General features: G+C 40.0%; 1 protein-coding gene across 1 annotated transcript; it reads left to right on the top strand.

The window, feature by feature from the left end:
* The first annotated feature begins 50 nt into the window (after window positions 1-50).
* Window positions 51-15,064, top strand: LOC139447471 (golgin-45-like). The gene is made up of 7 exons (XM_071228860.1): window positions 51-89; window positions 1,987-2,538; window positions 5,380-5,456; window positions 7,443-7,565; window positions 9,518-9,646; window positions 11,566-11,785; window positions 12,704-15,064. The coding sequence occupies exons 2-7, from the start codon at window positions 2,002-2,004 to the stop codon at window positions 12,875-12,877; spliced, it is 1,260 nt and encodes a 419-aa protein (XP_071084961.1). The 5' UTR covers window positions 51-89; window positions 1,987-2,001; the 3' UTR covers window positions 12,878-15,064.
* The last annotated feature ends 9,637 nt before the right edge of the window (window positions 15,065-24,701 follow it).

Genomic DNA, 24,701 nt, shown 5'->3' on the forward strand with positions numbered 1-24,701 from the left:
GCGAAACGTGATTGGTTACTCTGCAGTAAAGGAAATCGTAATGTCATATCCGGTGTTTAACTTCCGGAATTTGGGTGGTTCACGTAAAGGTAAACTTGAATTTGTTATTGTTGTAAACTTAAGATTAATTTCCATGGTATTTTGTGAGGATATCATTTTAGGATAAAGGATTAGTGTTTGTCTTAGTTTTTCTTTTCATAAGAGGTCTCCTTTACCTTCTTAAGTGAACACGAAACTCTACTACCATCGCTGTCAGACTCTAAACTTGTCATTTTTCACAAAATCATAGTTTTCCAACACTAAAGAAAGTTGTAACGTAGATTATTCGTTTATTTTTTATTGGCTAGATTGTCAATTACCCAGCTTCTGAATAATTATCACGGATTCTCATCGTAATCAAAATTATGGTTATGCCAGAGAACACCATATAATGATTTAATATGAACATGATGTGCTATCAACGTTAACATGGTTTAGAGTAATGAACATGATGAAACAGAAAACACAAACTTTTTCTACTTCAACTACTGTTGCTATTTTCAGAATATTTATAGACTCCATGAGCAACATCATCGAAATTGACTCGGCTTTCGTCTTTATTATTAGGGATCGATTATAAGCTGTACACTGAACTTTCAATTTGATATAGGCAAACTATCAAAAATATGATGATGATGATGGATATGTAATTTGCCATATTTAGCATAATTACATGGGGGGGTTGGCTTGAGCAAGTACCTTATATTCTTCCTAAACATGCTGAAGTGTCTTTGAAAATGTGAATATTATACTATAAAAAACATGCAAAAAGTGCTGCAGTTTGCTCTCTATAGATCTGTATGAAAACTGAGCTGTGAGTGAATTGGTCGCATTTTCGAGTGAAGTTTGAGAAATGCAACAAAGCATTTTATAACACTTGTCTCATGGTGAGTGTAGAAAAATCATTAATTAAAACTGCAATCAGTTATAACTGTATAATACTGTCAGTAATTATTTTTGAGCTCCATTAGAAACGTAGTTACTTATGATTGTCGGCAAAACTTTTAGCGATTTAAATCCTGTTTATCAATCCTTCAAAGAGAAGTAACTTTAGTTGATTTTATGTTATCCAACCTCGCAATGTAGTTCACACAGTATTGATGAAAAGACTCCCACAAGCCCTTGTGTAGCAGACACATAAACCTCGCAACTCCTGTCAATTTGAAAGGAAATTCAAAAGGAAACAAACTATTACATCATCTTTTCAAATTGATGCAATTGAAACTGATAAATCTATCTACCAAGAAAAGAAATCGAAAGTTGAGGAAACTCCATCATGTGTATTTAAGGAGTCATGGTTGCTAGAATTTGACTGGTTGCGATACCACAAATCATCAGACACACTGTTTTGTGATCTATTCCTGGAAATAATGATTTCATTAACATGGTTAAAGGCAGTCACAAGTTTAACCGAGAAAATATTAAAGCCCATGGTGTATCTCACAGACATAAAAAGTTTAGAGTCTACAATTTATGCAACAGACAAAAAAACGTCCATATCATTTAGCTAAATTTCATGCAGTAGATACGAAAGTGATGAAAAATATGTGGATGAACTGAAGATTAAATTCAATACTGCATATTGTATTGGTAAAGAAGAAATGGCATTAACAAATAAATAAGAAATAGGTTTCAATTTAACATAATCTTTTATTCATCACAATAATAGGTAAAGTTATGTGCCAATATTAGGTAGTGTCAATTCACATGGCCACTTAAATTTAATTTTGGCCAGTGATTTACTATATTTACTTAGTTTTCAACAAGTAAGTAAGAGAATGACCTTGGATCCCAGATGTACTTCTAGATCTACACAAACGATTTCAGGAGCTAACATGGTAATGATGAGCCTTATTTAAAAAAGACAACAGTCAAACCTCTGGCTTATTATCAAATGCCATTTCCACACTTTTCACCATGTTCAGTTACCGGACACATTTGTTCCAGAAATTCAACAGGAACATGCAAGCTGCCCAAAAGAAGACCTCCCCACAAGAAACTGTATTGCTGAGACATGCGAGACCCAAGTATGATTTCCAAGGAAAAAAACTCAACAAAAAAACAAGTAAACCCCAAACATCCAAACCAGAACCAAATCAGGTCAGCTCCCCACCACCTCCCACACAGACAATAGAAGCTCAGCCAAACGTGTCATCTAACAACCAACAGCAAGTACAACATTTTGCAGAACATGACTTTAAAACTAAGACTGCTGGTGTTGTGAGACCAGTACCAATTGTAAGTGCAGCCACACAGGTACCGGCTGTGCAGAGTACAGGTCAGACGATCCAGCTGCCCCAGAAACCAATACAGGTGATAACACCTGTGCAGGGTTGTACGCCACAGCCAAGGGAGAGTCACGTGCCTGTGCCCAACCCCTCCGCCACAATTCTCCAACTGGAACAGGAGCTAGGATTGGTCAGACCCAGCAAGGATGAATATGAACGACTGAGGCAGGAAAATGAGCATCTGAAACAGGATCTAGATGTACAACATAAGGTTAGAGCATCACTTTTTTCTGAATTATTTAACAGCTTGCAGCTTTTGCATGTTTTGCAAGAAGACGTTGCTAAGTTTTATTTATGTAAACATGAAAGGAGTAAAATCTACCAACGTGAGGAAGGACTAGTCTGGGCTGGTAGATTGAACTGTTTTTATCACAGGCTGTTCATGGTCATATATATATATACTGTGATCATGATAATCATGATGATGTTGAACAGATTTCCTGTACTTTTTGGGTCCGTAATTTACCGTATATCGCTGTGTATAAGGCGAGTTTTTCGTACCTAAAATGAGGGGGTTAAGAAGGGGGGTCGTCTTATACACGGAGTCGAAGATCTCACATTTTTTCCAGTTGTTTCACTTTCAGCTTCCACTGGCAATGTCAACCGGCGTCCGATAGCCAACCAAGCATTTGTGAATAAAACTTCGCATTTCGTAAATGAATTTTATTTTACGGGCACCAATTTGGTGTCGTACCGTGTAAACACAAAATGGCAACATGTGCTGGAGTTACACACGCCACCAATCATCGTAGAAAAAACAACGCAAGATAAACATATTTTTATTGCATGTATAAGGTTTGCGTGTACACTTGTGATGTGCTTCATTCCAGGTCGCCTTATACACGGAGTATAGGATTTGGGGTCGATTTTGAAGGCGTGTACAGGGGGGTCGTCTTATACGTGGGGTCGCCTTATACACAGCGATATACGGTATACATGTTCAAGGTTTTTATGTCATGAGGTATTTAATGGAGAGTGAGTTGGTTTTAACGCTGCTCTGAACAGTATTTCAGTTTCTGAAGTGGGAATATCTTGAAGGTATTTGGTTTTAATCTTTTGCTGAATGCTAAACTGGTTGGTTTTAACATTCGCAAAGACTAAGCTGATCTTGGTACCTTATTTGAGACTAGTATACGCCAGTGATTGTACATTTCCAATACAGCTATTGTCGTGAATGTTCATGATATTGTGTAAGCCTTTCTTGCTGACCTGGGGCGGTCGGGTAGCCTTGTGGTTAAAGCGTTTGCTCGTCACACCGAAGACCCGGGTTCAAATCCAGACATGGGTACAATGTGTGAAGCCCATTTCTGGTGTCCCCCGCCGTGATATTGATGGAATATTGCTAAAAGCGGCGTAACACCAAACTCACTCGCTCACTCACTCATGCTGACCCTAAGACCATGAAAACTATAGTCATCTGTTTATGTTCATGAGAGATTACGTTGATCATGTTGAGTAATGCTTATGTTATCAGTTAGCTACCAAGCTGGTATGTTTATATAACGTTGTATGTTGTTTGACGCAGCAATCAGAAATATTCCAGCTATATGACGACAATCTATAAATAATTGAGTCTGGACCAGACTATTCATTGATTCACATCAAGAGCATCGATCTATGCAATTGGGATATGATGACATGCATCAATCAAGTCAGCAAGCCTGACCACCCGATCCCATTAGTCGCCTCTTACAACAAACATAGGTTGTGGAAGTGTCCTGTACCAAGATTCACATCAAGGGGGTAATGTTTCTTATGGTCGAGCCTGCATCACTTTCAGCATGTTGAAATGACCTCCCACATGATGACATCGACAGTCATTACCACAATACTGCTTTCAATCATGTCTACCTTCCCAAATTTGTCAAAGACAAAATATTGTACCCAAGGACTGTTATGATTCACTCATGTATTCTGTGAACGGAACCGATCTATTCATAATTGAATTCGTTATTCATGGCCACTAGAATCGAATATTTATAAATATGCAATCATGTGCATTTACATACCCTGTACCTAAAAATACCGATAAGATCATATATGCATAGATTTCTTCAAAGACAAAACTCTTAGTCTTATATTTAATTTGACAGTATTGTGGTCACTGGTCATTGTCGCATTTGAGCAGAAACTACCTGGATAAGTGCAGTATATAAATGTGTAATATATTAATAATTAACAAACCATGTCCAAAAAAATATGTTGCTTTTGTTTCACTGAATACCCCCGGTATAACAAATAATACATCGACTGCTGACTTGTTATTGTATTCGTGAATTTATATATTCGTTTTCATTACCCAATATTTGTGAAACAAATTGTATTTGCCTCATAGTGTATTTGTTGTACACCCTATTGTACACCCTGTGGGGATTCCTGGGGCCCGTTTCACAAAGCGATCGTAGCGCTAGGACTACCGTAACTCCTATAATTTAACATAGACTTACGACTGTCGTAGGACTAAGGTGATCGTAACTCCTATACTTTAACATAGACTTACGACAGTCGTAGGGCTAAGGTGATCGTAACTCCTATACTTTAACATAGACTTACGACAGTCGTAGGGCTAAGGTGATCGTAACTCCTATACTTTAACATAGACTTACGACAGTCGTAGGGCTAAGGTGATCGTAACTCCTATACTTTAACATAGACTTACGACAGTCGTAGCACTAAGGTGATCGTAACTCCTATACTTTAACATAGACTTACGACAGTCGTAGGGCTAAGGTGATCGTAACTCCTATACTTTAACATAGACTTACGACAGTCGTAGCACTAAGGTGATCGTAACTCCTATACTTTAACATAGACTTACGACAGTCGTAGGGCTAAGGTGATCGTAACTCCTATACTTTAACAAAGACTTATGACCGTCTTAGTGCTACAATCTCTTTGTGAAACGGGCCCCAGATCACAGTCGTTAAGAGATGACTAATAAATGGATCGATCTCTGTGACTTAAGTTGATACTGATAGTGTGTCATCCTACCCCGATGGCGTGGATCGTTGCTCCTAATATCGATCACTGGAATGTGTTGTGATTCTTGCAGGTGAATACTGAGCTGAAAAAGCTGCTGATTGCGTCTGTGGGAGAGGACCTGGAGAGAAGAGTGGAGAGACTGGCACGGTGAGAGCATGTCGCCTGGAACAGGCTTCAGGATGCATGTAAAATGGCGGTCTAAATCAGGCCACCAACATTATGAAAGACACGCTTCAGGATGCATGTAAAATTGCGGTCTAAATCAGTCCATCAACATCATGAAAGACATGCTTCAGGATGCATGTAAAATGGCAGTCTAAATCTGTCCATCAACATTGTGAAAGACATGCTTCAGGATGCATGTAAAATGGCAGTCTAAATCAGGCCATCAACATTGTGAAAGACATGCTTCAGGATGCATGTAAAATGGCAGTCTAAATCAGGCCATCAACATTATGAAAGACATGCTTCAGGATGCATGTAAAATGGCGGTCTAAATCAGGCCATCAACATTGTGAAAGACATGCTTCAGGATGCATGTAAAATGGCGGTCTAAATCAGTCCATCAACATCATGAAAGACATGCTTCAGGATGCATGTAAAATGGCAGTCTAAATCAGGCCATCAACATTGTGAAAGACATGCTTCAGGATGCATGTAAAATGGCGGTCTAAATCAGTCCATCAACATCATGAAAGACATGCTTCAGGATGCATGTAAAATGGCAGTCTAAATCAGGCCATCAACATTATGAAAGACATGCTTCAGGATGCATGTAAAATGGCGGTCTAAATCAGGCCATCAACATTGTGAAAGACATGCTTCAGGATGCATGTAAAATGGCGGTCTAAATCAGTCCATCAACATCATGAAAGACATGCTTCAGGATGCATGTAAAATGGCGGTCTAAATCAGGCCATCAACATCATGAAAGACAGGCTTCAGGATGCATGTAAAATGGCGGTCTAAATCAGTCCATCAACATTATGAAAGACAAGCTTCAGGATGCATGTAAAATGGCGGTCTAAATCAGTCCACCAACATTATGAAAGACACGCTTCAGGATGCATGTAAAATGGCGGTCTAAATCAGGCCACCAACATTATGAAAGACACGCTTCAGGATGCATGTAAAATGGCAGTCTAAATCAGTCCATCAACATTGTGAAAGACGAAAGATATTATCTATCATTATTATGAATGTCCCAATTATGCACTATGGACACAAGTTAACGTTCCAAGTGCTGCAATACATTGAGAATTTTCACATCTAACCTTCCACACTTCGGCTATTGTATCAATGGAGTGTCATGAGCAGTCGAAAGTGTAAAATATGTTGATGTAGGAACTGTATGAACGGTGATGAAAGTAAATCAAACTTTCTCAATAAGGGTGTAATTTTCCTATTTGGTTAAAATACTTATTTAGAAACTATGGACACTGACATCGGAGTTCCAGATGAGCTACGTACTTGAGGCAAATATGCAAAATAAATCACCATGACCCAATTAAATTTGAGTTGTTGGAATACAAACACACCTGAAAACCTTTAAAATTAATTAAATTAATTGATTAATTACCTTAAGTAGCCTTTTCAAATTGCGTACCTGTATCATGGTATGTCTTCACAGATCATTATTTGCTGATCGGATGCTGACATCATACATACAACCGCCTCCGTGGTCTAATGTTAGAGCATCCGCATCTGCCCACAGAGCGGAAGGTCCAGGGTTCGACCCCCAGGCGTGTCACACCAGGCTCTTCTTGTTTCCATGGTTACCCTGTCTGTCGCTCGACATAAGGGTCTGAAACAAGGTCTGGTCGGCTGGGAGTCGATATACTGTGTCTGAGTGAGGTATTCATGTTAAACTGAGGCATTGCATCTCAGTGGGCTAGCACTGAAATTCATTATTGCATTTCTGGACTAGTACAAACAGCGCCAGACTCACACATGCATGCGCGTCGCTATATAAGTGCGATAATCTTGGACGCGACGCAAAGCCCCATTTCACATCACGCAGACATGAACTGCTAGCTTCATTTTCTGTATCATATCTGTGATCTTCCTCAACAAGGGAATGTACCTGGGGTGAAAGTGTCAGATGTGTTAACGGAGTGTTTTCCTGGTCCGCAGGGACAAGGCGGAGTTGTCCATGGAGGTCGGTGGATACACCAGGAAGGTGACGGAGGACTACGAGAATCTGGACAAGGTGTCTATCCAGGCAGACATGTGGCGCACCAAGTTCCTGGCCAGCAGGTGTGTTACCATGGTTACAGGGTGTTGCTCTGATGTTACAGGCAATCCCTACTTTAGACATGTGAAACATCGACACCGACATGTGAAACATTGACACAGACATGTGAAACATCGACACAGACATTTGTCTCAGAACACCTAGATAAGCCCTACTTTAGACATGTGAAACATCGACACCAACATTGTCTCAGAACACCTTGATAAGCCCTACTTTAGACATGTGAAACATCGACACAGACATTGTCTCAGAACACCCAGATAAGCCCTACTTTAGACATGTGAAACATCGACACAGACATGTGAAACATCAACACACAGACATTTGTCTCGGAACACCTCGATAAGCCCTACTTTAGACATGTGAAACATCGACACAGACATGTGAAACATCAACACACAGACATTTGTCTCGGAACACCTCGATAAGCCCTACTTTATACATGTGAAACATTGCCACCAACATTGTCTCAGAACACCTTGATAAGCCCTACTTTAGACATGTGAAACATCGACACAGACATTGTCTCAGAACACCTCAATAAGCCCTACTTTAGACATGTGAAACATCGACACAGACATGTGAAACATCAACACACAGACATTTGTCTCGGAACACCTCGATAAGCCCTACTTTAGACATGTGAAACATTGCCACCAACATTGTCTCAGAACACCTTGATAAGCCCTACTTTAGACATGTGAAACATCGACACAGACATTGTCTCAGAACACCTCAATAAGCCCTACTTTAGACAGGTGAAACATCGTCACAGACATTGTCTCGGAACACCTAGATAAGCCCTACTTTAGACATGTGAAACATCGACACAGACATTGTCTCAGAACACCTCGATAAGCCCTACTTTAGACATGTGAAACATTGACACAGACATTGTCTCAGAACACCTAGATAAGCCCTACTTTAGACATGTGAAACATTGACACCGACATGGTCTCAGAACACCTAGATAAGCCCTACTTTAGACATGTGAAACATCGACACAGACATTGTCTCAGAACACCTAGATAAGCCCCACTTTAGTCATGTGAAACATCGTCACAGACATGTGAAACATCAACACACAGACATTTGTCTCGGAACACCTCGATAAGCCCTACTTTAGACATGTGAAACATCGTCACAGACATGTGAAACATCAACACACAGACATTTGTCTCGGAACACCTCGATAAGCCCTACTTTAGACATGTGAAACATCGACACAGACATTGTCTCAGAACACCTAGATAAGCCCTACTTTAGACATGTGAAACATCGACACAGACATTGTCTCAGAACACCAAGATAAGCCCCACTTTAGTCATGTGAAACATCGACACAGACATTGTCTCAGAACACCTAGATAAGCCCTACTTTAGACATGTGAAACATCGACACCGACATTGTCTCAGAACACCAAGATAAGCCCTACTTTAGTCATGTGAAACATCGACACAGACATTGTCTCAGAACACCAAGATAAGCCCCACTTTAGTCATGTGAAACATCGACACAGACATTGTCTCAGAACACCAAGATAAGCCCTACTTTAGTCATGTGAAACATCGACACAGACAGTGTCTCAGAACACCCAGATAAGCCCTACTTTAGACATATGAAACATCGTCACAGACATGTGAAACATCAACACACAGACATTTGTCTCGGAACACCTCGATAAGCCCTACTTTAGACATGTGAAACATCGACACAGAAAGCCGTCAGGAAGTGGGTCAGATGATGATTACAATGTGTCCTGTCTGAATCAGTAATGATTGGCCTCCACTCTGATGACCGCTGCTTCAGTAAGGCTGAAGTAACAAATAAAATACAGCCAGGAGTCCTGGTAATGATGACTGACAGACTAGGGCAGATCTAGGCGTGTTGTAGGAGGCGTGTTAGTTATCATGTACAATCTGTATGTGTTGATCACAATATTCGTCTTTGCCAGAGTGATGATTGACGAGCTGGCCAGTGCCCGAGCATTCTACTCGCTTCAGTACCAGGAGTCCCAGGATGCATTGCAGCAGCTCCTCACGGAGAGGCATGAGCTACGAGCAAACTTACTGGAGGCAATGAAGTAAGTTATCTCCCTTTAATATTTTGCTGTAACTCGATTAACACTCAGCAATATTTCATCTAGATGACATCTGCCTGTGTCTAATCGGGTCAAAACAGTGGTTGATATCATGAGCAATTGTCCACACTGTCGAGGTACCAGGGTTCCGGAAGACTGTGTTAGCTGTATTTACTAACATAGGCTATTGAGATGTTTCTCTGGGTATTCCGTACATGTTTACTTTCTTGGGGCCAGTCTTTAGGTACTATACACAAATGAGCACTCCCTTTTTGGAAAATAGTTCAGCTTGTAATGCTGTTTCAGATAAATTCTAATATATATAGCTGTTTGTGTATCATAACTGCGATATACTGTAAATCTTTAAATTAACGCGAGCGTGAATTAAATTCGAAAAATACAAGTGGTCTTTGTTCGCATTAATGAAACTTTGCAATAAGACAGCCTCACTGCACACTTTGGATAGCGGAAATACCAACTTGAATATAAATATATACCCAAACACGGTTTATTGAGCAGCTGTTGTATCAAGTATGTAATGTTGTCATTCAAAGAATAGGAATTACACAATAGGCATCCGGTGAGTTATCACTGCTTGGGTCAAGAGTTCTACCCTCTTGTGTCAGACTACCTGTAGGCATCATTGACCATGTTATTTTATTGCCTTTGAACTTCCTTCATGCCAGTAAACACATAAACTGTGTGCTGTTTTTAGGAAAACACTGTTTATTGTTATTACAGAGTGCTTCACTCAGTGCTTTACTAGGGGTCAGCAGTAGTATTGATTTGGAGACGTATTGATTTCAAGATTTACAGTAAATGTCTCATTAACAATAAGTGAGATGTCGCGCCTTTTGTATGTCCATGCATGTGTGGTGCCTGCATTCAATCTGTAAATAGACATCTTTGTAGAAATACAGGTGCACTAGTCGTAAAGGCTACTTAGGGTAATTTATTTATTTATTTATTTATTTATTTATTTATTTATTTATTTATTTAAAAAACTTTTGCCCCAAAAATCCAAAAGAACAAAACAAAAGGGATGGTTATTAAATGTAACAGTTAGTCTCGGAGTCCTCAGCTGCCACATCCGTGTGTTCTGCCATGCTTACAGGTGGCGCTGTGCTACTTCTGCCATTATGGGAGGTAACTCTATCAGTTCCTGTTCTATTTCATGTATTTATGGTGTATGTGATCTCACAAACTGATGGTTCAAGTATCGTGTGTACCTAAGTATTGATGATATTGTAGGTATCGGTGAATCCTGACAGGCCTTGTATAAGTATGCAAGCAACTCAAACTGAAGTGGGTAATGGTGGGTTATTCTGTACCTTTTACGCAATTATGCCGAATTTGAGGTATGTTGTATCATTATGCCACTATGATTAACCAAACTTCATGAAAAACAGATCTTAGTTCTCACTACTGCTAAACAAAGATCTGAGGACATCCAATTATGGGTCACGTCAGACTGAACTTTGACCGACCAATGGAATGACTAACAAGAAGTCGACAATAGTCAATCAGAAGGCAGCTTAATCAAGCTTTATGGCACAAGTTTCAAACTGGCAACTACGATTTGAAACATATTTTGACATATACTCGATTAAAAAATATATATTAAAAGCTGAACGAAAAGAACATTCTGGAATGGCTAATAGGTGGTCTAGATTGTATGAATACAGACAGAAAGCCCATAACTGTCGTTTGGAATACCCTGTGTGTTTTTTGGGGGGTTGCATGATCAAAAATCACATTCCAACTGTCACTTTCATGATCAAGCGATGCTCTGATTGGTCAAAAGAAAGGTCGTTCTGGCCTGACCTGTAATGGGATGTCCTCAGATCTTTGTTCAGTGGTAGTGAGAACTAAAATCTGATTTGACTGAGATTGTGCCTAACCTCGTTCACTCCTCTCTCCAGGTGTCTACAGCAAGTGAAAGGGGCCTTCGATCCCCTGAATGCCCACAAGTCGACAAGCCTGCCGTCCACAAACGTCATCGACCTGGCTAGGATGTCCCAGCAGCTGTCGGAGGCAATCCGGTACCGCCTTCTCCCCGGCAAACTCAGCATCCAGACCACCATCAACATCGAGGACCAACTGGAGAACTCCATGACACATGCAGAGAGCTTCGCACACCAGGTCAGTCTGGATACAGCTCTCCGAGAGACATGGATCATTCTTGGACTGTAGCCAGGATGTCTCACGTCTCGGTCTCACTATTGTGATACGGAGCACAGGTGGCCCAGTTGTCTAAGTTGCTTGAATTTTGCTGTGCAGAGTTGCGTCCCTTGGGCACTCCAGAAACCTGATTGTGGGTTCAAATCCCGGTTCACCCTGATTATGTTTCTAGGTTTGTCAGCACCATACCCGTGCTCGTAGGTTTCACCGAAGTGGTAAACGTCTAAGACCTGCATGACTTCAGGCTTTCCTCCAACATCGAGTTAAACACAACACACTCACTCATGCGGGCGGCCGTTAGCCTTGTGGTTAAAGCGTTCGCTTGTCGCGCTAAAGACCTGGGTTCGATTCCTGACATGGGTACAATGTGTGAAGCCCATTTCTGGTTGATTGCATCGTGGTGTTGTGAGAATCCTGATGTGGCTAAAAGTGGCGTAAAACCACGCTCGCTCGCTCACTCACTCACTCACTCACTCACTCACTCACTCACTCACTCTTGTGATACTATTGGTTGGATGAGAGTCAGTATATTGTGTCTCAGTGGTGTATTCATGTAACATGCATAAGCGATGTTAAACCCAATTTCTCATCACCTGATTATGTCCCTTGGCTCAGCCTCACTCTGCTTCTGGTCTTTCTTGCCCTATGAGTCTGGCGTGTCGTGATTAACAAAAATCTTGATGCACCATTAAGTACGGCACAACCTCTCATCACACAGCAACTTTACACAAGGGAAAGGGAGATAACCCTCAAAAACTGTATTTTCTTAATCAAAATAATTTGTTCCTCAACAACAAAATTTATTTTTCTTGTTTTATGACATCAAATGTAAATTATAAAGAGAAAAACATGTCATCTTTGCCTGCTTGTCTTTTTCAGCTGGTTGCAAGACAAACCAAGTTGGATCCGGTACAGAAGTCTGTCTCCGGGCACCTGTTTGGACCTGGACCCGGATCCGGATCCCGTGTTCAGAGGTTCCACCCCGACGCTCGCTACGACAACCTGACCGTCAACTGCTGCGCCCACTGCAAGGGTGACATCAGCGTACTGTGAACAGAGAGGAGAGGAAACAGAGAAGAGGAAATGAACAAGAAACATAAACGGAGAATGAGAGAGAAACGTCACAAAATCATCCAACTGGATGATTTTACAAACATGTAGTACTTAAATTCTGATACAAATATTCCTGTAAGTGTTATGGAGTCCATGTCGACTGTCAGTTTTTAAAAATCAACAGGATTGGGTTGTCAGGCTCGCTGACTTGGTTGATGCATGTCATCGTATCCCAATTGTGTGGATCGATGCTCATGATGTTAATCACTGGATTGTCTGGTCCAGACTCGATTATTTACAGACCGCCGTCATATAGCTGGAATATTGCTGCGTGTGGTGTTAAACAACAAACTCGCTGTGTTAGGGTGTGTCTAGACATGCTAGATAATAAGGGTGCCTGGTAATATCGGTATGTCAGTAAATTGAGGTTCATTCTTTCCACGATACGTGTCACAATGTCATTTTATAATGCTTAGTATACTAGGTGATTTCAAATAGCAATTTTTATCATTTGTTTCAGGGTATAAACTTGCCAAATACTTGTGTTCAGTGAATGAGTAAACAGCATTTTGCTTTATTCCATTTATAAACTTAAATTTATACACTGGTGTTTCAAGCTGCTTCTGAATTCAAATTTAGAATTATGCAGTATATCGTGATACGCATCACAATGCGACCTTGTGCATTGTAAAATATTGCTATACACTTTAAGCCTCCAATACGAATCCCTACAAGATTCAAATACTACCCCAGGGAAAATATAGTGCAATGAGTAGCTTTTCTGGTTATTCGGTTTTATATCAGTCAACTTCAGAAATACTGTTGCTTCTAAATTAAATTTACACCAAGCCTCTGCTGATACCCAAGCAATAATCATAACAAAGTTTACTTCCGTAGCAGGGTACCATTGTACAAAACAACCTTAGCGCTACGACTGCTGTAGGTCTGTGTTAAGGTATGGGAGTTGCGATCACCTTAGCGCTAAGATTGCTTTGTACAACGGAACCCAGGTAAAAACAATTCTTTTCATTTTCGGCGTTTACAGTGGTGCTAGGAGTGTGATGACGGGAGATGATAGTTGTCCCGGTGGGTTCTTTCTTCATCACATTTTTTTACCGGTAATAAGATGGGGAAACAGAGATCTTTTGTGGATTGGAACCACAGACCTTCTGATCCGAGGTCGGACGCCTTGTCCACATGACCAAAGAGGTTAACCCTGTCAGCAAGCTGACAAGGTAAGGATGTCATCTGTGGGATGACTCCATGCCCTGCTACATAAATATCCTGATATATTTGCTTTAATATTTAGTTACTATGGTAACCAATGCTTTACAAAATACATGTGCGATCTAATGTGCAATTTGGATTTCAGATTTGATTTGAAACAGTGTTAGCTGGAACTCTTTTAAATCTATTTATGCTTGAAGAAAATGGAGCTACATCGTGTGTTGACCCTGGCAGATCCCCTGTTTGTGTGATTCCAGGTTAGAATTGTTCCCAAGCAACTCGGCTTGTCTTACAAGACGACCAAATAGATGGATAGACTAGATGATGCATGGCATCCTACCCCGATGACATGGGACTTTGCCCTTGATGTCAATCACTATTTTTTCTGACTTGTTATTTGCCGGCTGCTGTCATACACCTGGAATATTGCTGTCGCATAAACAACAAACGTTTCTACAATTTGGTCAGTACTCCATTTGTTTGAAACTATAAATAACTCCCTATCTATCGCATGGTACCTCAGATGCTTCCTGTAACATGCTAGTCCCGATGGAATCTTTGCTTGTATGACACTGGGCAAGGATACAAGACGAACAAGATGTGGGATAAGTGGTTTTGGAAACTATTTGATGGTAATCCACACAATAACTCCTGATACAGTGTATTCCAATGTTCATGATGTTGAAGGTGGTTTGTATATACAGGGGAGGTAACTCCTTCAAGTTAATGTCATTAAGGTGTTTTGTGTACATACAGGGGAGGTAACTCCTTCAAGTTAATGTCATTAAGGTGTTTTGTGTACATACAGGGGAGGTAACTCCTTCAAGTTAATGTCATTAAGGTGTTTTGTGTACATACAGGGGAGGTAACTCCTTCAAGTTAATGTCAAAAAGGTGTTTTGTGTCAATGTTGTCAGTTGGTGACGGGTATCTAACCCATCTTCCTGAGGCAAGGGAGTTAACTGACTATAAAGTCCATCTTCCACCCTTGCCGAACTTGGCTGAAATTATGGAGTTACATTTTGGCTGGACTAACGAGTCTATGCATAGTCCACTCAAAATCTCAAAAGAAAATCAACATCTGGTTCACAAACTGCCTTGCAGATTTCAGTCAATTGCAGGATTTGCAAAACATGTGCACCGACAGCTTAGCATCAACAGATAGTTTCCAAATTAAAATAGGACCTGTTTTGATTACAATATGGATCTTGACTATCGATCAGATCGTCTACACTGGGCAACGCCATTATATGTGAAGCAATTGCAAGTGATAGGAGAGGTGGATTCTGATTGGTCAATAGGATGGAAATACTCGTAATAGCCACTTGTTCTCTACGATCGAGCCGAGAAATTCCAGCCAAGTTCGGCAAGGGTGGAAAATGGACTTTTACAATCAGTTAACTACCTTGCTCGGGAAGATGTATCTAACCTGACAGCTCTCTATTTATATGTGATGTACTTCCTTGAATTGAGAGAGCAGGTTTCAAGGTATGTGAAAGGCATGTGTTGCAACAACCAGGTTTTTAAGTTGAAAGTTTTTGATTGAATGAATATTTGCATTGATTTTAATACATTACACATGTTGAAATCCTGTTTATCATCCCAAACTGGCTTTCACAGGAGATATCTCAAATGCATCACAATGCCTTGCAGACCATTGTGATGTCATTAGTGACCATGACGTCAGAATCAAATGACACCTCAATATCTCTGCCATATCTCTAATATCACTGAATCTGGTTCTCATACATTTTACACTCAAGGTTCTTGAGTTTTCAGACTGAGACAGATGGTAGAATGATTTTGAATGATAAATAGAATCTCACACTCATGGCTATAAACTTTTATCGACTCATATTGATATATTTCATATCAGAAGACACTTTGTTACCAGGGAAGCTTATTATTCCGGACAGGTTACTGTCCTGATTATGTTTCACTAAATATGACAATTTGATAATCTGTGAACCCATGGGAGTATATAAACCTTGTGTAATGCCTCATATTGTGATAGGGGCGGTCGGGTAGCCTAGTGGTTAAAGTGTTCGCTCGTCACGCCAAAGACCCGAGTTCGATTCCCGACATGGGTACAATGTGTGAAGCCCATTTCTGGTGTCCCCCGCCCTGATATTGCTAAAAGTGGCGTTAAACCATACTCACTCACCCACTCATATTGTGATATACTCCATTTTGTCATGACTCGTATCTTGTATATATCAGTGTTATAAATGTATATATCTTTGTAAAAGTTGTATATCCTTATCAGTGTATATATATTATTCTAGTCAAATGTCATTGCATTGTCTGATTTGATAAGCGTTTCCCAGTATTCGCCCTAGGCCACAGCCGATGTTCCATGCCACAATAAATTAATGATTAGATTTTCGTCCACGTTTGACATGGGGGAATATTTGTATTTTATTTTAGCGAACTATTCAAGGAATGTGTACATAAATTGTGGATGTATGTGATTCACAGGAGTGTTTGCTTGGACTATGGATATGATGTATGTTATCAATTTACAAAATGAGGCAAGACAAATGGTGGAATCTAGTAATTTATATACAATGGCCTTATTTCATTTTGTTTGGTGAAAGAGGACTGACAGGATTGTGGCTGAATGTTGAACTACTGTTGGACCTTGTATAAGACACAGATTACTCGTCTTTCCAGTCTTATTATTATCAGATCTCAGTGCTCACTACCTCTATATTGTGTGCTCTGTGTAGCGGTAGCCAGCGAAGGTCTGATTTTAATATGATAGCTCTTCTTTCTGGCATAGGGGCGGTCGGGTAGCCAAGTGGTTAAAGCGTTCGCTCGTCACGCTGAAGACCGGGGTTCGAATCCTGACATGGGTACAATGTGTGAAGCCCATTTCTGGTGTCCCCCCTGCCGTGATATTGCTGGAAAATTGCTAAAAGCGGCATAAAACCGTATTCACTCACTCACTCTTTCTGGCATATAAATCTTTAACTGTCGTTTAACTTAAGATGGGTAGCCTTGTAGTTAAAGTGTTTGCTTGTCCTGCCTCCCTGGGTTCGATTCCCTACCTGGTTCAGTATGTGAAGTCTTCTTCTGGTTGACTGCATCGTGGTGTTGCGAGAATCTTGATGTGGCATAAAACAATACTCACTCTTTGGGTGCAGATGTGTATCACATATCACCAATGATCAATGTTATGATATGGATGCAGTTTATGGAGACAATTCTGTTTAACTGTTTGATTGGCATTCTAGAAGTTGGGTAGTCAGTAAGAAAACGGAAAACTTTATGGATAACAACTTCGCCGCCACAAACCTTTGATAAGCAGCGATCAAGGGTATGACAACTTGTCTGCCTATGAAGATCTAATCAAGCAATAGACTACCGTATTCCACGTAATAAGCGCCCAGGGCGCTCACAAAATTAAAAATAAGGGGCCCTCATTAGAATATTATTTTGTTGAAAGATTGTAAATTTCTTGGTTTATGCCGACAGCCTGAAATGATACAAAAGAAAAGTCTGTGCGTATTAACACGACATATATATTTTCCAGAATTAAATTGGCCATAATTAAGGGTGCATATAACATGTATAACACACGAGTGCGTATTATACATGAATAAATATGTTTTATGTACATTGATCACTCGGAAGGGGTGTTAATTGGGATTGTTCACTAGCCATTATATTAGCAAATATCGCCGTGGGCGCTTATCAGAGCAGGGCGCTTATTACGTCGAATACGGTATTTCAGTGAGTATCCAATCAGCTTGTCACAACTGTTTAATCCTTTCAATCCTTATCCTTTCTGTACATCTGGCTTCATATCCCGTGTGCTTCATTACCTGTGTTCTGTTTGTTATTCTTTCTGTACATCTGGCTTCATTCAATATTCTGTGAGCTACTTGTTATCTGTTACCTGTTGTTGTCTATGTTAATCTGCTGTTATCACAATGTCATGCATGTATACCTCTCATCACTTGGTTGTTATCACTCTAGCTTGATAACGGTGTGAGAATCTACATCCAAACATTGCTACATGCAATAAACCAGAAGTTGTTATCCATAAAGTTGTACGTTTTCTTAGCATCTTTATGTTCTTAACTCTGGTAATTTATTTATTTATTTATTTATTTATTTTGGGGGGATATTGCTGGAATATTGCTGAAAGCTGTGTAAAACCATACTCACTCACTCACTCACTCCTCAAAAATATTCAACATTACAAGGTGTTGGATACAATATGCTGTATAAGGTAGAGGCTATATAACAGTGGTATATTATGTATATTCTATCATCCCAATATGATATTAGGTAGAGGCTTTGAAACAGTGGTATATTATGTATATTCTATCGTCCCAATATGATATTAGGTAGAGGCTATGATACAATGGTATAATATGTATATTATATCGTCCCAATATGCTGTATAAGGTAGAGGCTATAAAACAGTGGTATATTATGTATATTCTATCATCCCAATATGATATTAGGTAGAGGCTTTGAAACAGTGGTATATTATGTATATTCTATCGTCCCAATATGATATTAGGTAGAGGCTATGATACAATGGTATAATATGTACATTATATCGTCCCAATATGATGTATAAGGTAGAGGCTATGAAACAGTGGTATATTATCTATATTCTATCGTCCCAATATGATGTATAAGGTAGAGGCTATGAAACAGTGGTATATTATGTATATTCTATCGTCCCAATATGATGTATAAGGTAGAGGCTATGAAGCAATGGTATATTGTGTATATTCTATCGTCCCAATATGATGTATACAGTCGAGGCTATAAAACAATGGTATATTATGTATATTCTATCGTCCCAATATGATGTATAAGGTCGAGGCTATAAAACAGTGGTATATTATGTATATTCCATCGTCCCAATAGTTTTGAAAGGCCGTAAGGAGTTAAACACTAAGTTTCAGTCATTATGGCAGCCTTCACAATTTGTTATTGTAAATGAATAGTTTTCATGCAGTTTTTCATGTGGTTTAGCAGCAATAGTGAAAACTGCATGTGTTATTGTGCAATATATTCTTATGATACCACTCCAGAAATCTCCTTTGAGAAACAAGCCCTCTGTTTCACATATTGCATCGCTCTTACCATGTTAATCGGTTTATTTCTACAGACATTTGTGTTGGGTACTGGAAATTGTTCTGTTAATTTCATGGAATTATTTAAGATTTATTGAAACCATTTCTTGTCATTTATTATATAACATCCCAAACTGGCTACCCCAGAGATAGTGCTTGTGTGTAATCAGGCTCTGGTTTTCAATGAAATGGCATCACAATGCTTTCCAGACCATTGTGATGCGACGGTTACCATGACTTCACATCCCTGATCTCTCTGCCACTGAAGCTGGTTAGCTCTACTTTTTACTTTCAAGACACTTGTTAATACGGGTCACAAAGTTAAAAAAAAAATTTTTGTTTTTTAAATTTTTTATTTAATTTTTTTTTCTTTAAGTTAAAAGTTAAAGAATGATTTTGGATGATGGACAGAATCTCACCTCATTTCTGTTGCTATTAATTGTATCATTGCTCATTAATAATAGTTTAAACTTTTATCGACTTACGTTGATATACTTCATACAAAAGACACTCGGTTGTCTGTATGTCAACATGGGGCGGTCGGGTAGCCTGGTGGTTAAAGCGTTCGCACGTCATGCCGAAGACCCGGATTCAATTCCCGACATGGGTACAATGTGTGAAGCCCATTTCTGGTGTCCCCCACCGTGATATTGCTGTAATATTGCTAAAAGCGGCGTAAAACCATACTCACTCACTCATACTCACTGTATGTCAACATGCTGATCTATCTTTAACACAGCTCTTAGAGGTTTTTTTGCAAAACATATGATATGGCATCGTCACCACTGTGAGCTGACTGAGACGAGGGCATCAGCTTGCTATGGAAATGAGTCAGGGAGTCAAGGGGAGGTAATTGGTATTGATCGCTCAGTCAAAGGGAGGTAATTGGTATTGATCGCTCTGTGATAGGAGCAGTGAGTTTATGGGAATCATGTGTGCCACAATCTGCATGTGTAAATAACTTCTTTGATGCTGAATAAACTCGCTGGGGGAACAGCTAGAAATGGGTATTAATGGTTATGAATGTTAAATGTGACTTAATGCTTGGATTTCATTGAGTCTCTTTAAGTATCACAATGGTTATCGTGTTATGGGAATTCCCTATTCTAACCACATTTCACTAAATGGGTAATGATCGTCAGGTCTGAGGAGAGTTAGGTGGCGGCACGGTATCCATGGAGATCTGTGTAAACAAATTGTGGGTTATTACAAGGGAAGCTGGTGGGTTCCGATGTAGAATTGGTCCTCATTCGTTCTGTTCATATCTTCGACTTGCTGAACTTCTCTGCAGAATTATCATGAAGTTATTTGATTTCATGGGACTCTCTGTTAGTTTGATGGACTTCGGTGGTCTGGGTTCAGTTCTCCTCTTGATGTCCTTGGTCCTAGTATGGTTGATTTATTGCACCACCCATATTCACTCACTTGGTTCCCTCTTATTTAAAAACAATTAAAAAAGTCACCTTTGATAATAATTATTTTCATTACAAATGCTCAAACATTATGGAAGGTAGGTTTTGCGACATGTTTAAGATTGACGACATTGCGTTTAGTGCAAGAATCCACATCTCTATCATGAGAAGTGCAAAACAGCAATCTTGTGCATTTGGACATTGTGTTTTGATGTTTTGTTTTTGATGTGAACGTCCTTCCATGTACATGTTATTTTATTTAGTGTTGTTTCATAGTGGCCTCCTCCAAGATAAGGAATCATAGAATTGTGGAATGTTATACAGTGCAGACCAAACATCCTCTAATAATAATAATAATAATAATAATAATAGCTGTTTCAAAAAATTAAAAATAATCTGTTACTATGTGGTGGCACGTGGTGCCTTGCGCAGCGCACAGACCACAAATCATACAAAGATAAGACACGTTGGTCGCGGAGAGTAGTTGGATGGCTGACCGTGAGTATGCCTCTGTTCAACCAGCAGTGAATGGGTACCCGGTAGGATGTGATGGTAATGTTAGCCTTTGTTATTGTTAATAAAAGTAGGTGTACACATCCAAAGAAGCCTGTCTAAAGTCTAGCTGTGTTAACCTTCACCATTAGGCAGGAGATGGAGCTAGACTTAAAAAGGCTCCTTTTCTATATTTTTCTTTCCGTGGTGCTGAATGCTCGTGTCTTATGTAAAATGTAAGTGAAAGGGAGTGTGGTGTCAGAATACGACTTGGAGAGAATTAAATTTTGTATTTTGCTGCAATGAAATCTTATATTTATAAGCTCGGATGGTGGCGAAGTTGTACATCAATGAAATGTTGCATCTTTGTACAAAAGTTTAACAAAATGTGAAAAGATATATTTTAATAAATATTATTAATCCATATAAATTGTTTTTTGGTTTGTAGATATTGCAAAGATTGGTGGGTATTCCATGCTATGGTAAGCCCCCTGTAATTCATGCTTGTGGTGTAAGTCTGGCTTTGTGACTGACTGGGTGCGGTCGAGTAGCCTAGTGGTTAAAGCGTTCGCTCGTCACGCGGAAGAGCCCGGTTCAATTCCCGACATGGGTACAATGTGTGAAGCCCATTTCTGGTGTGCCTCGCCGTGATATTACTGGAATATTGCTAAAAGCGGCGTAAAACCATACTCACTCACTCACTCTGGTGTCCCCTGCTTGATATTGCTGGAATATTGCTAAAAGCGGCGTTAACTCATACTCACTCACTCATTGTGACTGACTGACTGACTGACAGTCAGGCAGGCATTCACGCACACACATAGACACGCACCCACAAAATATTGCAGACAGTTGCCTTAAACAACATTCACTCACATGGCAGAATTTCTGTGACGCCCCGACTCAGTGATTACCATCAGTTTGCAGACAGTACAATATTCCAGGAGCGCCTTCTGTTTTACAATAGATAAGAATGTTCATGTAACTCATTTGAGTCATTTGTACAAAAGGACTGGACTGGTTTTGAGATGACCCCCAATACAGATCTCGACCGGGTGTCAACTTGCAAAGGGACACAGCTATTATTTGTTTTGGGAGCGTCGACAGTTGGGAAAACTGCTGAATGTTCGTATCGGGGTGATTGGACATTCTTGTGGTATTGATTCATAAGATTGTGTCTGGGAAAGCACTTTGAAAAAGTTAATGTTTGAAAAGGAAGACGGAAAAAGTGTCCAGTCGTATGTCATTCTACCCAGATGGGTTACAGGGATAGGGATAATCAGCTGTGTCATCCTATTTAAATACACACTTAATCAACTATATTTAAACTTGAAATATTTTAAGAATCAGTTTTGTGTATCATGGAAAGATAAAAAAAATATCCCTGTCAAAAGTGGAGTTGCATATGTTAATATTGACCTGGTTTTTTTATTCCTCTTTTTTCCAACTTGGTGTGCTTCAATCCAGTGTTGATCATTGATTTCGTTTCTTAGGTATCCTGCCCCTTAGCTATGCATGGACAATACTGAGTATGGAGCCGTCACCAAGTGTTTACCCGAGAGGGTCAATCACCAAACCGTATTGATGAGGGCTGCATACTGTTTGGAGCTGTGGGACGTTAGCTGCACCATCACACGAAACAAGGAATCGTTGAAAAGAAGGATTATTTTGAGTTTGGAAGGCAAAGTAACACTGATGCCGTCCACAAGCCGGTACTGAACAACTTGGAGTGAGTTGGGTTTAATGTCGTTTATAACAGTATTCCAGTTATATCGCGGCATGTCAGCTTAATGGGAGGAAAGCCCGAAGTGATGCAGGTCTCAGACGTTTACATATTTGCTGAAACCCAGGAGCATGGGTATGGTGCTGACAAAATCTAGAAACAAAATCTGGGCGAACCAGGATTCGAACACACGATATTGGGCGTGCCCAAGGGACGCAACTCTGCACAGCGAACAGTGGCGCCTTAGACGACTGGGCCTCCCGTGACCACAGGAGACCACAGGAGACCACAGGCTTCTCGTAATGTCAATAGAAACAACCCTCCCTCAACATCTCCATGTCTACATCTACATACGGTTTGTACCTGATGGGTGCCTAGAATGGTACTGGATTAAATAAAGTGTCCTCAGGTGACTACTCCTAGTGCCCTGATTAGAGAGAGAGAGAGAGAGAGAGAGAGAGAGAGAGAGAGAGAGAGAGAGAGAGAGAGAGAGAGAGAGAGAGAGAGAGAGAGAGAGAGAGAGAGAGAGAGAGAGAGAGAGGGTTCATTTTTCAGCGCCAAATAATATGGTCGATATACGTCACACACCATTTTACAAACCCCTATTACTCGACCCTGCCCGGGTACCTACTGTAGGCCTCTAGAGATAGGTACAAAATGTCCGATTGGGAAAAGTCTGCCCTGGCAAAATGTATTTAGATACACGTATAAAACGATCTGATCATGTAAACACTGAAGTTTACTGCATGAAGTTTTATCTTTATTCAAACATATTAAAGTCAGAAGGAATGGGTGCATAGTAAGAAAGAAATGCGAACATTTGTGACTTGTAGTGTAACCATAGAGTTTTAGATAATTAAGGCCGGTGGGGTAGCCTAGTGGTTAAAGCGTTCGCTCGTCACGCAGAAGACTCGGGTTCGATTCCCGACATGGGTACAATGTGTGAAGCCCATTTCTGGTGTCCCTCGCCGTGATATTGCTGGAATATTGCTAAAAGCGGCGTAAAACCTCACTCACTCACTCACTCATTAAGAGTATATCACGTGACTAACCACGGGTCCTGGTAGTCCTGTGGGTACCCGCCCCGAGTACCAGAGTACCCGAGTTACCCGTCCCAGCCCTAGTCTGGTCCATATAGGTGAAAAAGATATGTAGTCTGGGTTAATAGACCAGGCGCGGTTCAAAAGATATATTCTTAAGTCCGAATAATAATTACACCTCAGCAGAAAATGCTCTTCGTCTTCCATAGTGTGAGCATACAGTATTTACATGAACGTCTTGCTTGGGGAGTGTTGGCTTTGAGAAACGACCGCGTTCAATTTTAAGAGGTATTGTGCCACATCTAACTGTTGTCAGAGTACTGCGTTGCAATCTGTCAGTACTCTTACACACATAAAAACACCCAAAGAGGATTTAAACAATCGACATGTCTTTATTTAAGACCATTAATAAATCCCGTGTCATACCACAGTTTTCTAAACCATATCTCCTCATCTATATTAACACGTCTACTGTTTACATTTTAAAAACCTGGTAAAACATTAACAATATTTAGCTGTAATTCATTAAAATGTTCTACAACTGTATGCTCCCAAGATGTAAATATTGCCCCATGTTGTACAAAATTACTTAACCTGTTTTCTTCAGCTACAGGCCTTTTTCCGATATCGGGGAATTTCAATTCTTTGTTGTTTTGTTACACTAGATAACCAACCCATTTCACCCCTCACTAACAAATTGAGAGTTTTATTGTACACTTTCAAAAAGAAACGGCATGCTCTGTTCTGCATAGCGTTAATCCATCTAATTCTTTGGTATCCCAGATTGTCGAACCATATGATAAAATAGGTTGAACCAAATTATGACCGCCAT

The sequence above is a fragment of the Haliotis cracherodii genome, unplaced genomic scaffold (genome assembly GCF_022045235.1).
Source record: "Haliotis cracherodii isolate W230 unplaced genomic scaffold, xgHalCrac1.p SCAF_7, whole genome shotgun sequence".
NCBI lineage: Eukaryota > Metazoa > Mollusca > Gastropoda > Lepetellida > Haliotidae > Haliotis > Haliotis cracherodii.